At 43.7% G+C, this 12952-nt stretch overlaps 1 protein-coding gene across 2 annotated transcripts in view; it reads left to right on the top strand.

Moving 5' to 3' along the window:
• The window catches only part of ZDHHC9 (zinc finger DHHC-type palmitoyltransferase 9), a 37047-nt gene extending 33007 nt beyond the window's left edge, over nt 1-4040 (top strand). For both annotated transcript variants that reach the window (XM_058292077.2, XM_071213042.1), the window contains one exon: nt 2500-4040. In XM_058292077.2, coding sequence (XP_058148060.1) covers nt 2500-2616 — 117 coding nt within the window. In that variant the 3' untranslated portion in view covers nt 2617-4040. The remainder of the gene's footprint in view (nt 1-2499) is intronic.
• Nucleotides 4041-12952: the final 8912 nt, after the last annotated feature.

The following is a 12952-nucleotide window of genomic DNA, read 5'->3' as shown; positions in this document are numbered from 1 at the left end:
CATCCTCTTTAGGAGGCACTGGTAATCCCCACTCCCTGCTTTGTTTTATCTCTCATTATGTTTTTCTTCTTGTGTCTCTTATTGCATCAGCTTGCCATGCCTGTCCTGCCGTGCCAGCTTGCTGTCTTCTTTAGGAGGCATCAGGAACCGAACCAGGGGCCTTCCATGTGATAGGCGGGAGCTCAATCGCTCGAGCCACATCTGCTTCCCTCTAATAGGTTTTTTAAAAAAATATTTATTTATTTTACATATTTATCCCTTCCCCTCATTGTTTGTGGTCGCTGTCCACTCTCTGTGTCCACTTGCTGTTTGCTGTCTGTGTCTGCTCATCTTCACTTTAGGAGGCATTGGGAACCAAACCTGGGATCTCCCATGTGGAAGAGAGGCGCTCAATCACCTGAACCACCTCAGCTCCCTAGTTTGTTGTGTCTCTTATCATCTTTCCTCTTTGTGTCTCTTTTGTTGCATCAGCTTACTGCACCTGTCTCCTGCACCAGCTTGCCTTCTCTAGGAGGCACCAGGAACTGAACCCGGGACCTCCCATGTGGTAGGCGGAAGCCCAATTACTTGAGCCACATCTGCTTCCCACTCTAATATAATAGGTTTTTAAAGTGTTATTTGAACTTTTTAAAAAAAGATTTATTTATTTATTTTCTCCCCTCCCTCCATTGTCTGCTCTCTGTGTCTATTCGCTGTGTGTTCTTCTGTGTCTGCTTGTCTTCTCATTAGGGGGCTCTGGGAACTGAACCTGGGACCTTCTGGAGTGGGAGAGAGGCAATCATTCTCTTGTGCCACCTCAGCTCACTGGTCTGCTGTGTCTCTTATTATTTCACCTCTGTGTCTCTGTTGTGTCATCCTGCTGCACCAGCTCTCCATGTGGGCCAGCACTCCTGCATGGGACAGCACTCCTGTGTGGGGCAGCACTCCTGCGCGTACTCCACAAAGGCCAGCACTCCACATGGGCCAACACTCCACATGGGCCAGCTCACCACATGAGCCAGCTTGCCTTCATGAGGAGGCCCTAGGCATCGAACACTGGACCTCCTATATAGTAGACAGGAGCCCAGTTGCCTGAGCCACATCCACTTCCCCTGAACTTTCTTTTGAAATATAATAGAATCCTACTTTTTTTTTTAGGAGGTACCGGGATTGAACCCAGGGCCTTGTACATGGAAAGCAGGTGCTCAACCACTGAGCTACATCCACTCACCAATGACAGTTGATTTTTTCATTTGTTTGTTTGTTTGTTTTTAGGAGGTACTAGGGATCAAACCCAGGACCTCGTACTTGGGAAGCAGGCTCTCAACCATTTGAGCTACATCTGCTTCCCAGAATCCTCCTTTTAAGTGAATACTTTTTGTAGAGTGGATAATTGTTCTTTCATTTGCCTTCCTAAATTAAAAATTTTCTTTTTAAAGTAGAGTAAGCCCATGTTTATTTATTATAATCATTTTGAGTATCATTTTCCTGATGAGCCTGGTCTTAAATCATAATAACAATCTAGGCTGGTGATTCTCAGTTGAATGTGGTGAAGAGTGGTATAGTAGAATCATTCAGGAGGTATTTTCAAAGCACATGGTCATCTGAAGATTTTTTTATTTTTTATTTATTTATTTATTTTTTTATTTCTCTCCCCTTCCCTCCCCCCGCCCAGTTGTCTGTTCTGTGTCCATTTGCTGTGTGTTCTTTTGTGACCACTTCTATCCTTATCAGCAGCACTGGGAATCTGTGTTTCTTTTTGTTGCATCATCTTGTCATGTCAGCTCTCCGTGTGTGCGATGCCATTCCTGGGCAGGCTGCACTTTCTTTCGCGCTGGGCGGCTCTCCTTATGGAGCATACTCCTTGTGCGTTGGGGCTCCCCTAGGCGGGGGACACCCCTGCGTGGCAGGTTACTCCTTGCGCGCATCAGCACTGCACATGGGCCAGCTCCACATGGGTCAAGGAGGCCCGGGGTTTGAACCGTGGACCTCCCATGTGGTAGACGGACGCCCTAACCACTGGGCCAAGTCTGTTTCCCAATCTGAAGATTTTGATACCCCTCCTTGGTTTAGAATCACTGTTCTAGGGAACTATGTGTTGGGGCAGGAATAAGATCAAGAACCGCTGGGTTAACCCTGGTCTAACTGAGGCCTTGTTAGACAAGTAAATGATAACATTCTGTTGTGAAAGGGAGGTGTCTGTGTAATTATTTATCCCTATTTGTGTCTCCTACTATATGTCACTCCTATTATTTGTGGTCCCTATTTGTATTATCATGAATAATAGTGGAAACATCGATTCACAACAGACAGTTAAGACTAGAACTGAAATAAACTCCTGTTACGTTTGTTGAGAAGATGACGGGCTGATCTTGGGCCTGCGTTTGATGTTAGGGGCTGCATATCTGCAGCACCACTGTGGTCGATGGGTTTAGAGGAAGAGTGCAGTGTCTATGGATTATCTCCATTTGGATTTTGAGGGAGAGGTTGATACTGAATTTGATACCTTTTCTTCTTCAGGTCCCAACAGAACACCTGAGTTCAAATGAGATGCCGGAGGAAACCAGCACTCCAGAAGAGATGCCACCCCCAGAGCCCCCAGAGCCACCACAGGAGGTGACTGAAGCTGAGAAGTAGCCTATCTATGGAAGAGACTTTTGTTTGTGTTTAATTAGGGCTATGAGAGATTTAAGGGGAGAAGACAAACCTGAGACAGAGAGCAAGTAAGCTATCCCTTTTATTGTTTTTCTTTGGTCTTTATTCACCCAGTTGCACACTGGCATTTTCTTGCTGCAAGCTCCTTCTGGACTCAAAGCAGTAACAGAATATGTCAGTCACCTCTGGTAACTAGACAAATGGCTCTCTTGGGCCCGGCAGTGGTTTTCCCTGGCCTCAGCCATGATGTGTTCCTGGACACCCCTTCCTTCCTTCTAGATCCCAGCTTTCCTGCTTGGGGTCATTGGTCTAATTCTGGGGTTAAAGGTTCTTGAGTTTGGCTGAAGTCCTTTCAAGCTGCTGCATGTCATGAGTCCAGGGGCAATCACAGAGACCTCAGGCCAGGGGTCCTAACAGTTCTTGGGACCTTCAGAATTGAAGAGGATGGAGGGGTTGTAGGAGTCGCCTAGCTACTACAGTGCCAATATTGCCAACTTTTAGGAGTGGAGCAGGCACCTTCCACTTGTATTTATTCACGGAGCTTCTCCTTTGTTCCCCCTCCACTCTCTAACACCCAAGCCCCACTCTTTTCCAAGTACATCTATGTAAGTAGTTGTAGTAGAATAACAGTTTACATTTCTTGTAGACTACCTGGAAAGTTTTTCATATTTGTGCCATTCTCAATAAGAATTTATGAGATGCCAACGGTATGGCACCTCATACTCTCTGTCTCATCTTGCGTCCTTTCTCATTAGCCCATTAAATTTTTTTCCTTTGACTCTTGCTCCCATTAGGAGCAGTAATGGCAGTAATAAAAATCTGCACTTTGTTGTTTCCTTTTCCTCAGAGGAAGCCCGAGTGCTCATTTAAACACTATCCCCTCAGACTCCCTGTGTGAGGCCTACAGAGACCCTGAATGCACAAATGGGGAAACCAAGGCACAGAGAGGCTCTCCTCTCCTCTCCTCTCCCTTAATGTCCCCTCAAAAAGAAAACAAGAAAAAAAAAAAAGATAACCAATACTTTCATTAAGCCTAGGCTGAGTGAGGAGGGAAACCCCAGCACTGCTGCCCTCCCGGGTAACCCACTCCAAGGCCTTGGCCCACCTTGGGCTATGGTAACCACACCAGGGGCTTCCTCGAAGCCCCACTCTTCCAGCACTTCCACCGGCAGAGTCCCAGAGCCACTTCATCCTGGGGGTGGGCTGTGGCCCCCAGTCAGCTCTGCTCAGGATCTGCTCTATTTCAGGGAAGAAGATTTATGTATTATATGTGGCTATATTTCCTAGAGCACCTGTGTTTTTCTCTTTCTAAGCCAGGGTCCTGTCTGGATGACTTACAGGGACGGGGGAGTGTAAACCAGAACTTTTAATCTATTTGAAGGCAATTAAACTGTGTCTAATGCAAACTGCCTGCCTCCTCCTTCCCCTTTCCATTTCAAGAACCACCATGGGGGTATGAATGTTTTTGTGTGTGGGTATATGGGCTAAGGCGGAGGTCAAAAGGGGTTGCTTGTTACTACCAGTCCTTTCATTTTCCAGGGGACCCTTTGTGTTGCAGAGATACCTCCCCAACTCTCCATTGATTCATACTACATCTGGGTTGAAGTTCTCCATATACTGGCTCTGACAAAGGGCTTTCAAGGCAATATACAGTGTTAACAAGATTGGGAGGGTAGAGGGGGGTATATTTACTCTCCTTAAGAGGACAAGTTCTTTATTAGGATCTTGTTTTTAGGCAGGTGAATGCTATTAATTGCAAATGAGTCTTGGTTATTAAAACAGGCTCATCGGGGCTTTCTCTTGGAAATATTTTGTTAGTGAGCTTTTTCAAGTAATGATATGTATTTCTTTTTAAATAGCCCATAATCAAGACTCCTTACCAATTCCTGTCTCACTCTTCCCCGTTAATTGGAATTAATGAAATTTGACTGCTCCCAGATTTTCTCCTATATCTTTTGATTTTCCTGGTAGCAGGATTTGAGTTCAGCAGTCCTTCTCTAATGGAGTGGAAGTGGATGGAGAGAAAGAGGGAAGAGAGGAGAGACTGGCTCAGATTCCGCTCCTATCTGTCTCTAATATTCCGTTGTTTTTCTGGCTCTCTCAGTTTTGTCCTTGTAGTTAGATTTTTGTTTGAAACCAGGCCAAGCTCTGGAGCATTTGGAAGTTATTAAGTTTTTCCAGTTAACCTGCCTTCTTGTAAGTGGCACTTTTCAGTCAGTACTCAGCCCATCCGGTCTCACACCATCTCTTCTCCTGGGTTAGGATGGATTTGTCTCCTCCCTCAGTTTACCCCAGCCATTCTCCTGCTGACCCTTAGATCAGAGAAACTTTGTTTCTGATGTGAAGGGCCAAAATGGAAATCTCTTTTTGCTAATGTGATTAGAAAAAAAATTCCTGCCCTCTTTTCCTTTAGAAATCTGTATTTAAGACCTTGGCCAGATCTATCCCATTCATTCCATGTACCAGCTGGGACTGTCCCTAATCTGAGTTCTGATCAGAGGAGACATTAAAGAATTGATCTTTCCCATGGGAATCGGCCTGAAATTGTTTGGTGTTTTCAATGGTTGACACTCTATCCAACTCTCTCCCTTTCTTTCCCATTCCTCAAGATTCCTAGGCACCCCACTTCCCCAGATCAGGATAGTTGGCACTGATCCAGAATCTCTGAAAGAGGGTGGAATTTGGCTATTTTGGGCCATTTCTTCTTGTCCATTTGACTCTCAGGTCCTCTTGGCCTTAGTTGCGCTCAGCGTCTCCCTCTGTTTTTTTTCCCCCCAGTGGGCAGAGGTGGTTACTAACTCTATAGAGGTCGCTAAATCACATTCTTCCCATCCTGACCTTCCTGCCTTTACCTCTAAGGCTCCCTTTCCTACCGACTAAATCTCTTTACCTTGGGGGGAAAAAGTATTTTGTGTTTAAATCTATTTTCTAACTTAATAGCAATTTAATATGTAAATTTCTCTGCTTTTGTGTGAGCCTACAAATGTGTATGCATTGAGTTGTTTTTTTTTTTTTTTACACTCTGTTATTTCTTAATAAAGAAATCTTTCTTTTTGGGGGAAACCAGTTATTGAAGGAGACTTGAATGGTTTTAGAAATACAGGGATGTCTGTTTCTTTGTGCTTCTGCCTTATTTCTTTCTTGTGCCTAGTGTGAGTGAGCTGCTGCCCTCCCCCAACCTTTTGACCCCTTCCTTTGAGAGGGCCCTCAACTTAGTGGGGCAGAGAGAGGGACCTGTCCTGTATATGGTACCCCTCTGGGAATACTTGGATTGGCTAAAGTGGTAACCTAGCAACCTAGCCCCCTCCTCTCCCTATGAACTGGCCCTCTTAGTCCTTTTCTTCCAGCTCAGTTCATGTTATACTCCTGAGACTGAGGCCAGGCTGGAGAAACTCGCCAAGAGATCATAGTAAATGGTTTAAAAAATGATAATTTGTTCTTGTTCTTTGGTGCTAGTAAAGAAGAGCAGTGTTTCTAATAATTCAAAAAAAGCATTTGTGTCAGTTTTGAGAATAGTGTCAAAGGCTAAAACTGTGAATATCATTAGTTTAAAAGGATGCAAGCCCAACTCACTAAAGAGAGTCATTGTGGATTTCATGTTTTGGGTGAAAGGAAAATGGGAACTATAAACCTGCATTTTGAATGTCCTGTAAGACATTCAGTGGGTGGGAAAACTTGGTATAATTATGTTACAAAGAAACACAAAATGTTTTTTTTACAGTTTTAATATATGCACTGACTTTCCAGGAATGCAGCAACTGTGTAAATTGAGGGAAGATAGTACTTTATTTTGCTCAGAACTTTACCAAGAGCTGTTGTTCATGACTTTTGAAAATCTTGTCACCAATGGCAGTGCCGTTCATTGGCATTTAAGTTGCCAATACAACATACTTTTGTCTTCATTTGTAGCTGTTGCATTCACAATGATTCTCCATATACGTGGAAACATCTGATGACCTTATTATGTCTTTTAGCATGATCTTGCCCAGGTATTTTCATATTGAAATCCATATCATCTTATTAGGAATATCTTATTGTAAATTACTTTCATTTCTCTTTTATATTATATTTAGTGCATTATATTGCTAGTGTTGAAGTTATGTGTATAAGCAGGTTATGCTAACTATGAAATTCATTTCAGGGTGGTAAAGGTTACATTACAAAATATTGTATATACCAAGGGAGGGTTGGGTCCAATAGACTTGAGAACCACTGGAGTAGATCATCTCAAAGGTCCCTTTCTAACTCTAAATATTTGGAAAGCTTAGAGAGAAAATAAATACACATTTAATATGCTTAAATTTTTTTTAAGTAGTACATACTTACTGATGAAAATTGGGAAAGTAGAGAAGATTTTTTAAAATCACCCATAAATCAAGATATAGTAATCACTGTTAATGTTTTGGTGTATTTCTTTCTCGTCATTTTTCTGTTCATGTATATTTTTAAACATAACTGGAACTGGACCACAACTATAAATGTAGGTTTGTAGTCCTGCTTTTTTGCTTAATATTTTCCATATCATTAGGAATTATATGAAAATACTTCTTAATAACTCCATAATAAGTGCATGAGCATTCCTCTGTTGGTATTTAGGAATTTCTGAGTTTTTCACTATTACACATAATGCTGTGATGAACTTACTTGTACATGGGCATATCTATGATTATTTCCTTAGGCTTGATTCCTAGAAGTGGAATTTTTGAGTCAAAGGGAATGTTCTCTTAAAGGCTCTTGATAAATGTGGCCAAATTGTTTTGCAGAAAGGTGGTCCCAGTGTGGCCTGCCAGCGGTATATCAGGGGGCCTGCTTCAACAGACCTCATTTAAAACTTTGGTAATTTGATAGCTGTAAAATGGTATCTTAGTGTCATTTAATTTATATTTCTTTGGTTAATAGGTTAAATTTTTTCTGCACCTCCCATTCTGTCTTATGTTTATTGCATTTGTATTTCTTGTGAATTGCCTTTTCAAGTCCTTTGTCTATATTTCTTCTGGTATTAGGGAGGTTTATAATTGATTAATAAGGACTTAGAGTTTACCTTCCACTACAGGGCAGGAAATGAGGGGGCTCTTGAATTGGAAGGGGTGTTACAACTCTGGAACATGGAGTAGAATTACCTCCCTAACATCCCATTTCCTTTTACTCTTTCTTCAATAGTCCCCCTTCCCAATGACTTTTATTTTTTTTATTCCCCCCCACCTTGTGGCTTGCTTGCTGTCTGCTTTCTGTGTCCATTCGCTGTGCGTTCTGTGTGTCTGTATTTATTTTTTTATTTATTCCCGCCCCCCCCTCCCCCGTGGCTTGCTTGTTGTCTGCTTTCTGTGTCCATTTGCTGCACGTTCTTCCGTGTTTTTCACTTGTCTCCCTTTTTGTTGAGTCACCTTGCTGAGTCGGCTCTCCCCAGCACTTGCAGGCAGGGTAGCTCTCCGAGGCGTGTGGGCGAGCCTGCCTTCACAAGGAGGCCCCGGGATGCGAACCCAGGGCCTCCCATATGGTAGATGGGAGCCCAGCTGATTGAACCACAACCACTTCCCCCCACTGACTTTTATGCCAGCGACTGCTCATCTTCAGCTATTTGACTGTGTCATCTTGGCTAAAAGGGTTGTAGTTTTGTACCCAAATGAGAGACATGATAGTTATTTGTCATGAAATATAGACTCTGTTGAACAACATAGCCAAGAGGAACATATTTTTTAATAGAGATTCTTTTTTATTTTATTTTATTTTATTGTATTTATTTCTCTCCCCTTCCCCGCCCCCCGCCCTAGTTGTCTGTTCTCTGTGTCCATTTGCGGCATGTTCTTCTTTGTCTGCTTCTGTTGTTATCAGCGGCACAGGAATCTGTGTCTCTTTTTGTTGCGTCATCTTGCTGCGTCAGCTCTCCGTGTGTGTGGCACCATTCCTGGGCAGGCTGCACTTTCTTTCGCGCTGGGCGCCTCTCCTTATGGGGTGCACTCCTTGTAGGGCACACCCCTTGCACGTGGGGCTCCCCTGTGTGGGGGACACCCCTGCGTGGCAGGGCACTCCTTGCACGCATCAGCACTGCACATGGGCCAGCTCCACATGGGTCAAGGTGGCCCAGGGTTTGAACTGCCGACCTCTCATGTGGTAGGCGGATGCCCTAACCACTGGGCCAAGTCCGCTTCCCAAGAGGAACATATTGATCATGCAATCCATGCTGCCCTCTCTCTCTCTCTCTCTCTCTCAACAAATTAAGTGCTGTGACTTACTCAAGGTCACATAGAAAGTTACTCTTAGAGCCAAGACCAGAATTCAGATCTACCGACTCCCAGTCTAGATAACTTTCTGGCAAAACCCACTGCCTCTCAGTCAAGCAGGTATAGACAGGTAAGGGAGCTTGGATAACTCCAGATGTCACTTGAATGAAATGAGCCTTTCATTTATTTAATATTCAATAAATACTTGTTGACTACTGACCATGTACTGGGATTAATTTGAGGAGAAATTGTATTGCCTATCCAATTCTCTTGTAAGTAAATTGAGAAACAGCCATGATTTTAGGATTATTTACCATTCTGGATTAGTTTAACCAATGATTCCTTCATTTTAGGAATACAGAGGGCTGACTATATACATTTGGGCTGATATGGGGGGTGGGGGGAGGGTTGTTTGGTTTTTGTTTTAAACTTAAATCTCTTAAATCTCCCTCGAGACCCCTGCACTTAGGTTGAACTGATGATGGGGTTTCTTTAGCATAGAAAGTCAGGAAGTTGCCTTGTCGGGTTCCCACAGCCAAGTTGGCTGTCCCTTTGTGAGGGTCATTGCCTGGGCTCTTTCTAATGCTATCCCTGCCAGGTCCCAGAGGTAATGGTACACAAATACTATATTAGTAACTGTGAAGTTATAGGAAGAGGTGAAGCCTACGTACCGAGTGTTATAGAATTCCGTTTATTTAGGGCCTTCCTGGAGGAGGAGTCTTGGCTGGTCTTGAGGGGAGGCAGTTCCTTCCCACTTGATTGTGTTGTTGGCTGAATAATATGTAATGTGGCCACGGTTGTGTGAGAAGGTAAGGTAACTTCTATTGTGAAGGAGAGGTGTGAGAGCCACTTCTTTTCCCCAGCTGGGAAACCTCATACATCATCCTGAATTTCCTGACTTGTGGTGGTGGGGGTGGGGTGGGGTAGGGTTGACCTTGCTGAGACTATGGTAATTAGTATCCTTTTTTCCCTTAAAAAAACCTCTTTTAGCTTTTGTTTTAATGCCGTAGGTCTCTGATGGCCCAACTGCAGCCTCCAGTCTTGTGAAAAATTTAGGCAAGGATCTCAATGAATGAGAGGTTAGAAGCCAGACTAACAGAGCCTAGGGCCCTGAAGCCATGTGTCAGATCAAGCTGCTGCAGGGATTGGGGGAGATAGGAGCGGGAATAAGTGGAGATAACAGCTTTTGTGGGGGTAGCTTGAGGAAGCTGATCAGACCTTGCTTGGGGCAGTCCAAGATAATGTTGGAAGAAATAGAGGCAACTCTTGAGAGATAGCTTACTGGGATATGCCAATGCTCCAAGCTGCTCTCTGGGCTGGAATGGGGAGGAGGGAGGTATCTCTAGCTCTGAATTGGTGAGCATGTTGGGCTCTAAATCCTCTTGAATCTGTCCTTTATCCTTTTCCTCCTAGCAGCCCATGGAAGTCCAAGGGAGTTGCCTAAAATAAATCTAATGCCCAGGACTAGTGATCTGCCTCTGAATGGGGCAGAGCCAGAGCTGCCCCATACTCCCCAGGTGAGCTTTTTCTCCATCACCAGCCTTTCTGGGCACAAGAACTGGAACCCACTACCCCTGAGTTCCCAAACCCTCCAGGGACTTGGATATCAATTCATCTTTGGGCTTTGCCAGGGCCATTGAATGTCCTTCAGTCTGCAGACAAGCACAAGCCTTTGTGCCCAATCTGGAACTTAGTACCCTGGAGGTTACAAAAAAGGTCAAATAGCCACCATTTTATTGTCATTATGCGCCAGGAACTTTATATGCCTTGTCTCATTCCTCTAACAAACTCCAAAAGGTAGATATTAGATCAGTATTCCTATTTTACAGAAAAGAAATGTGTGTCTGTGTAACTTGCCTTTAGTCACATAAGTAGTAAGTGGTAGAGCCAAGATTTGAAACTCTGTAGTTTAACTCCAAAGCCTTTGCTCTTGGCCACTGTACTAACTAGGGGTCAGGGGTGAGATGGGTCTTAAAGGGAATGAAATGGTGGTAGCAGGGAGGTGGAAATGTAGGAGATGGGACACATAGTCATTCATTGAGCATCTATTATATACTGGACACTGGACTAAATACATACCTATTTCATAACATCACAACAACCTCATGGGGCTTCTTTTATCCCTACTTTATCAATGTGGAAACTGAGGTTTAAGGAAGTTAAGTGACTTGTCCATGGTAACCCAGCTAGAGAATGGCAGAGCCAAGACTTGGACTCGGGGCTACTGTAGAGGAGCTTTACTTAATATACCCAGGCCCTGGGTGGGGGTGGGGTGACCTAGAAGTTTTAGGTCCCTGGCCCTCTGACATCCAGGCTGGAGATGAAGGTGGGTTTTCTAGCTGTGAAGACTCAGCTTCCTGGGCTCCAGACCTTGGTTTGCTGGCTCAGGGTGCCACTTGGCATCTTTTAGAAATCACTGGTGCTCAACAAGAGCTTCTGGCAGCCCTGCCTGAAGAAGGGGCTTTGGGTCCTGGGCTGCAGCCCTGTGGGGGCACTGCCTTTCTCACCCGTCATGTCCTGGCCTGTAGTCCTTATTGCCCCTCCTCACCTGCTCCCTCCACAAAACAAACAAAGAGAAAAACAGCCCATGCTCATTGGAGCCCTTGCACAGCTACCTAGTTTGAGCCAGTACTCCTCCAATAGACCAAATTGGATCCTGAGAGCTCGGAAACACCCTCCCAACTCCTGGACAGGAGAGGATTTCAGAACATCATTTCTCAAGTCATTCCTGATTCTCCCAGTTTCTTTATTGCAGCTTAGAGCTGATAGATAGGCATTACCTAGGGGTTTTAAAAAGGTTTTGGAATCTCCTCTGCTACAGCTCTTGTGTGTGTGGATTTTAAGCATTTTGGGCATTATCAAGCCCCCATCCCCACTCCACCCCCATCTTTCCAGAAGCCTGTGCCTAAAGATAGCTTGGGTCCTATTTGTTTATTTGGTTTAATTTTTTTAAAAAGTGAAATATTCTTTCTTTTTAATAGATAGAAAAGTAATGGATACTTAAAAAATTCAAATAAAACAAAAATGTAGGTAGAAGGTGAACCTTTCTCTTCCTCATTTTCCCCCCTCACACTCCACTCACTGGATCACCACTGTTAACCATTTGGTCTAGATCCTGCTGGTCGTTCTTCTGTGTGTATGGGTTCATTTTTTCTTAAACAAAAATGAAGTTACCCTTTAAATAATGTTCTACTACTTGCTTTCCTCCTTGATCTAGCATGAAATTCGTTTACAGCAAGAATGTTTGTATCTTATTTGTATGATTTGAAGATTTAAAATCAAAGAATAAAAGAATCATGAAGATTTTCCCCATGTCATTAAATATTTTTCTACGACATAATTTTAATGGCTGTATGTTATTGTATGAATGAAATCACAATCCATATAACTAATTCTCCACTATATGCTGTTTCCAAGATTTTACTCTTACAGACAAAGCTGTCATGAGTATCTTTGTGCGTGTGTGTATATATACACACACACACACACATACACATTTATGTGACAATTTCTGTCGATGAAGTCCTAGAAGGAGAAGGGCTGGGTCAAAGGGTCTGCCCGTTACGGAGAGTCAGATTGTCCTCCAGAGGGCTGGGCTTCTTTGAAAGGGTATTGGACAAGGCCCTTTGAGAAGCGATGTAGTATGGAGGTTAAGAGCAGGACTCTGAAGTCAGGCAGACTCCTTACTCTGTGACTTCCTAGCTGTGCAACTTTGGTCAATGTCTTCGATCTCTCTGAGCCTCAGTTTCTTCCTCTGTAAACTGGGGTGATGACAGTGCCTACCTCAGTGGGATACCATGAGGATGATATAATATCATGTAAAGCACTTAGTCCCTGGCACATACGTCAGTGCTCACTGACATGTAAATGACAGCATTGGTTTCATTTGGGAGTTGAGGCTTTCTGGGCTTTTGTTTCTTTGGTGAGGGTAATGCTTTTATTTTCCTGATGCCCACAGCCACTGAGGGCAATGGGATGAGTGCAACTGAGTAACAAGGCCTGGAAGTAGAATGGCCTTGTCCTCACTATGGTAACAACCCTCCAATTTGCCCTCCCTAATGCAGATAATGGCGGGAGAAAAAGAAAGGAAACTAGGG

Source organism: Dasypus novemcinctus, chromosome X (assembly GCF_030445035.2).
Source record: "Dasypus novemcinctus isolate mDasNov1 chromosome X, mDasNov1.1.hap2, whole genome shotgun sequence".
NCBI classification, from domain to species: Eukaryota; Metazoa; Chordata; class Mammalia; order Cingulata; family Dasypodidae; genus Dasypus; species Dasypus novemcinctus.
Note: the sequence above shows the minus strand (reverse complement) of the source record. Positions and strands in the feature narration are given on the sequence as shown.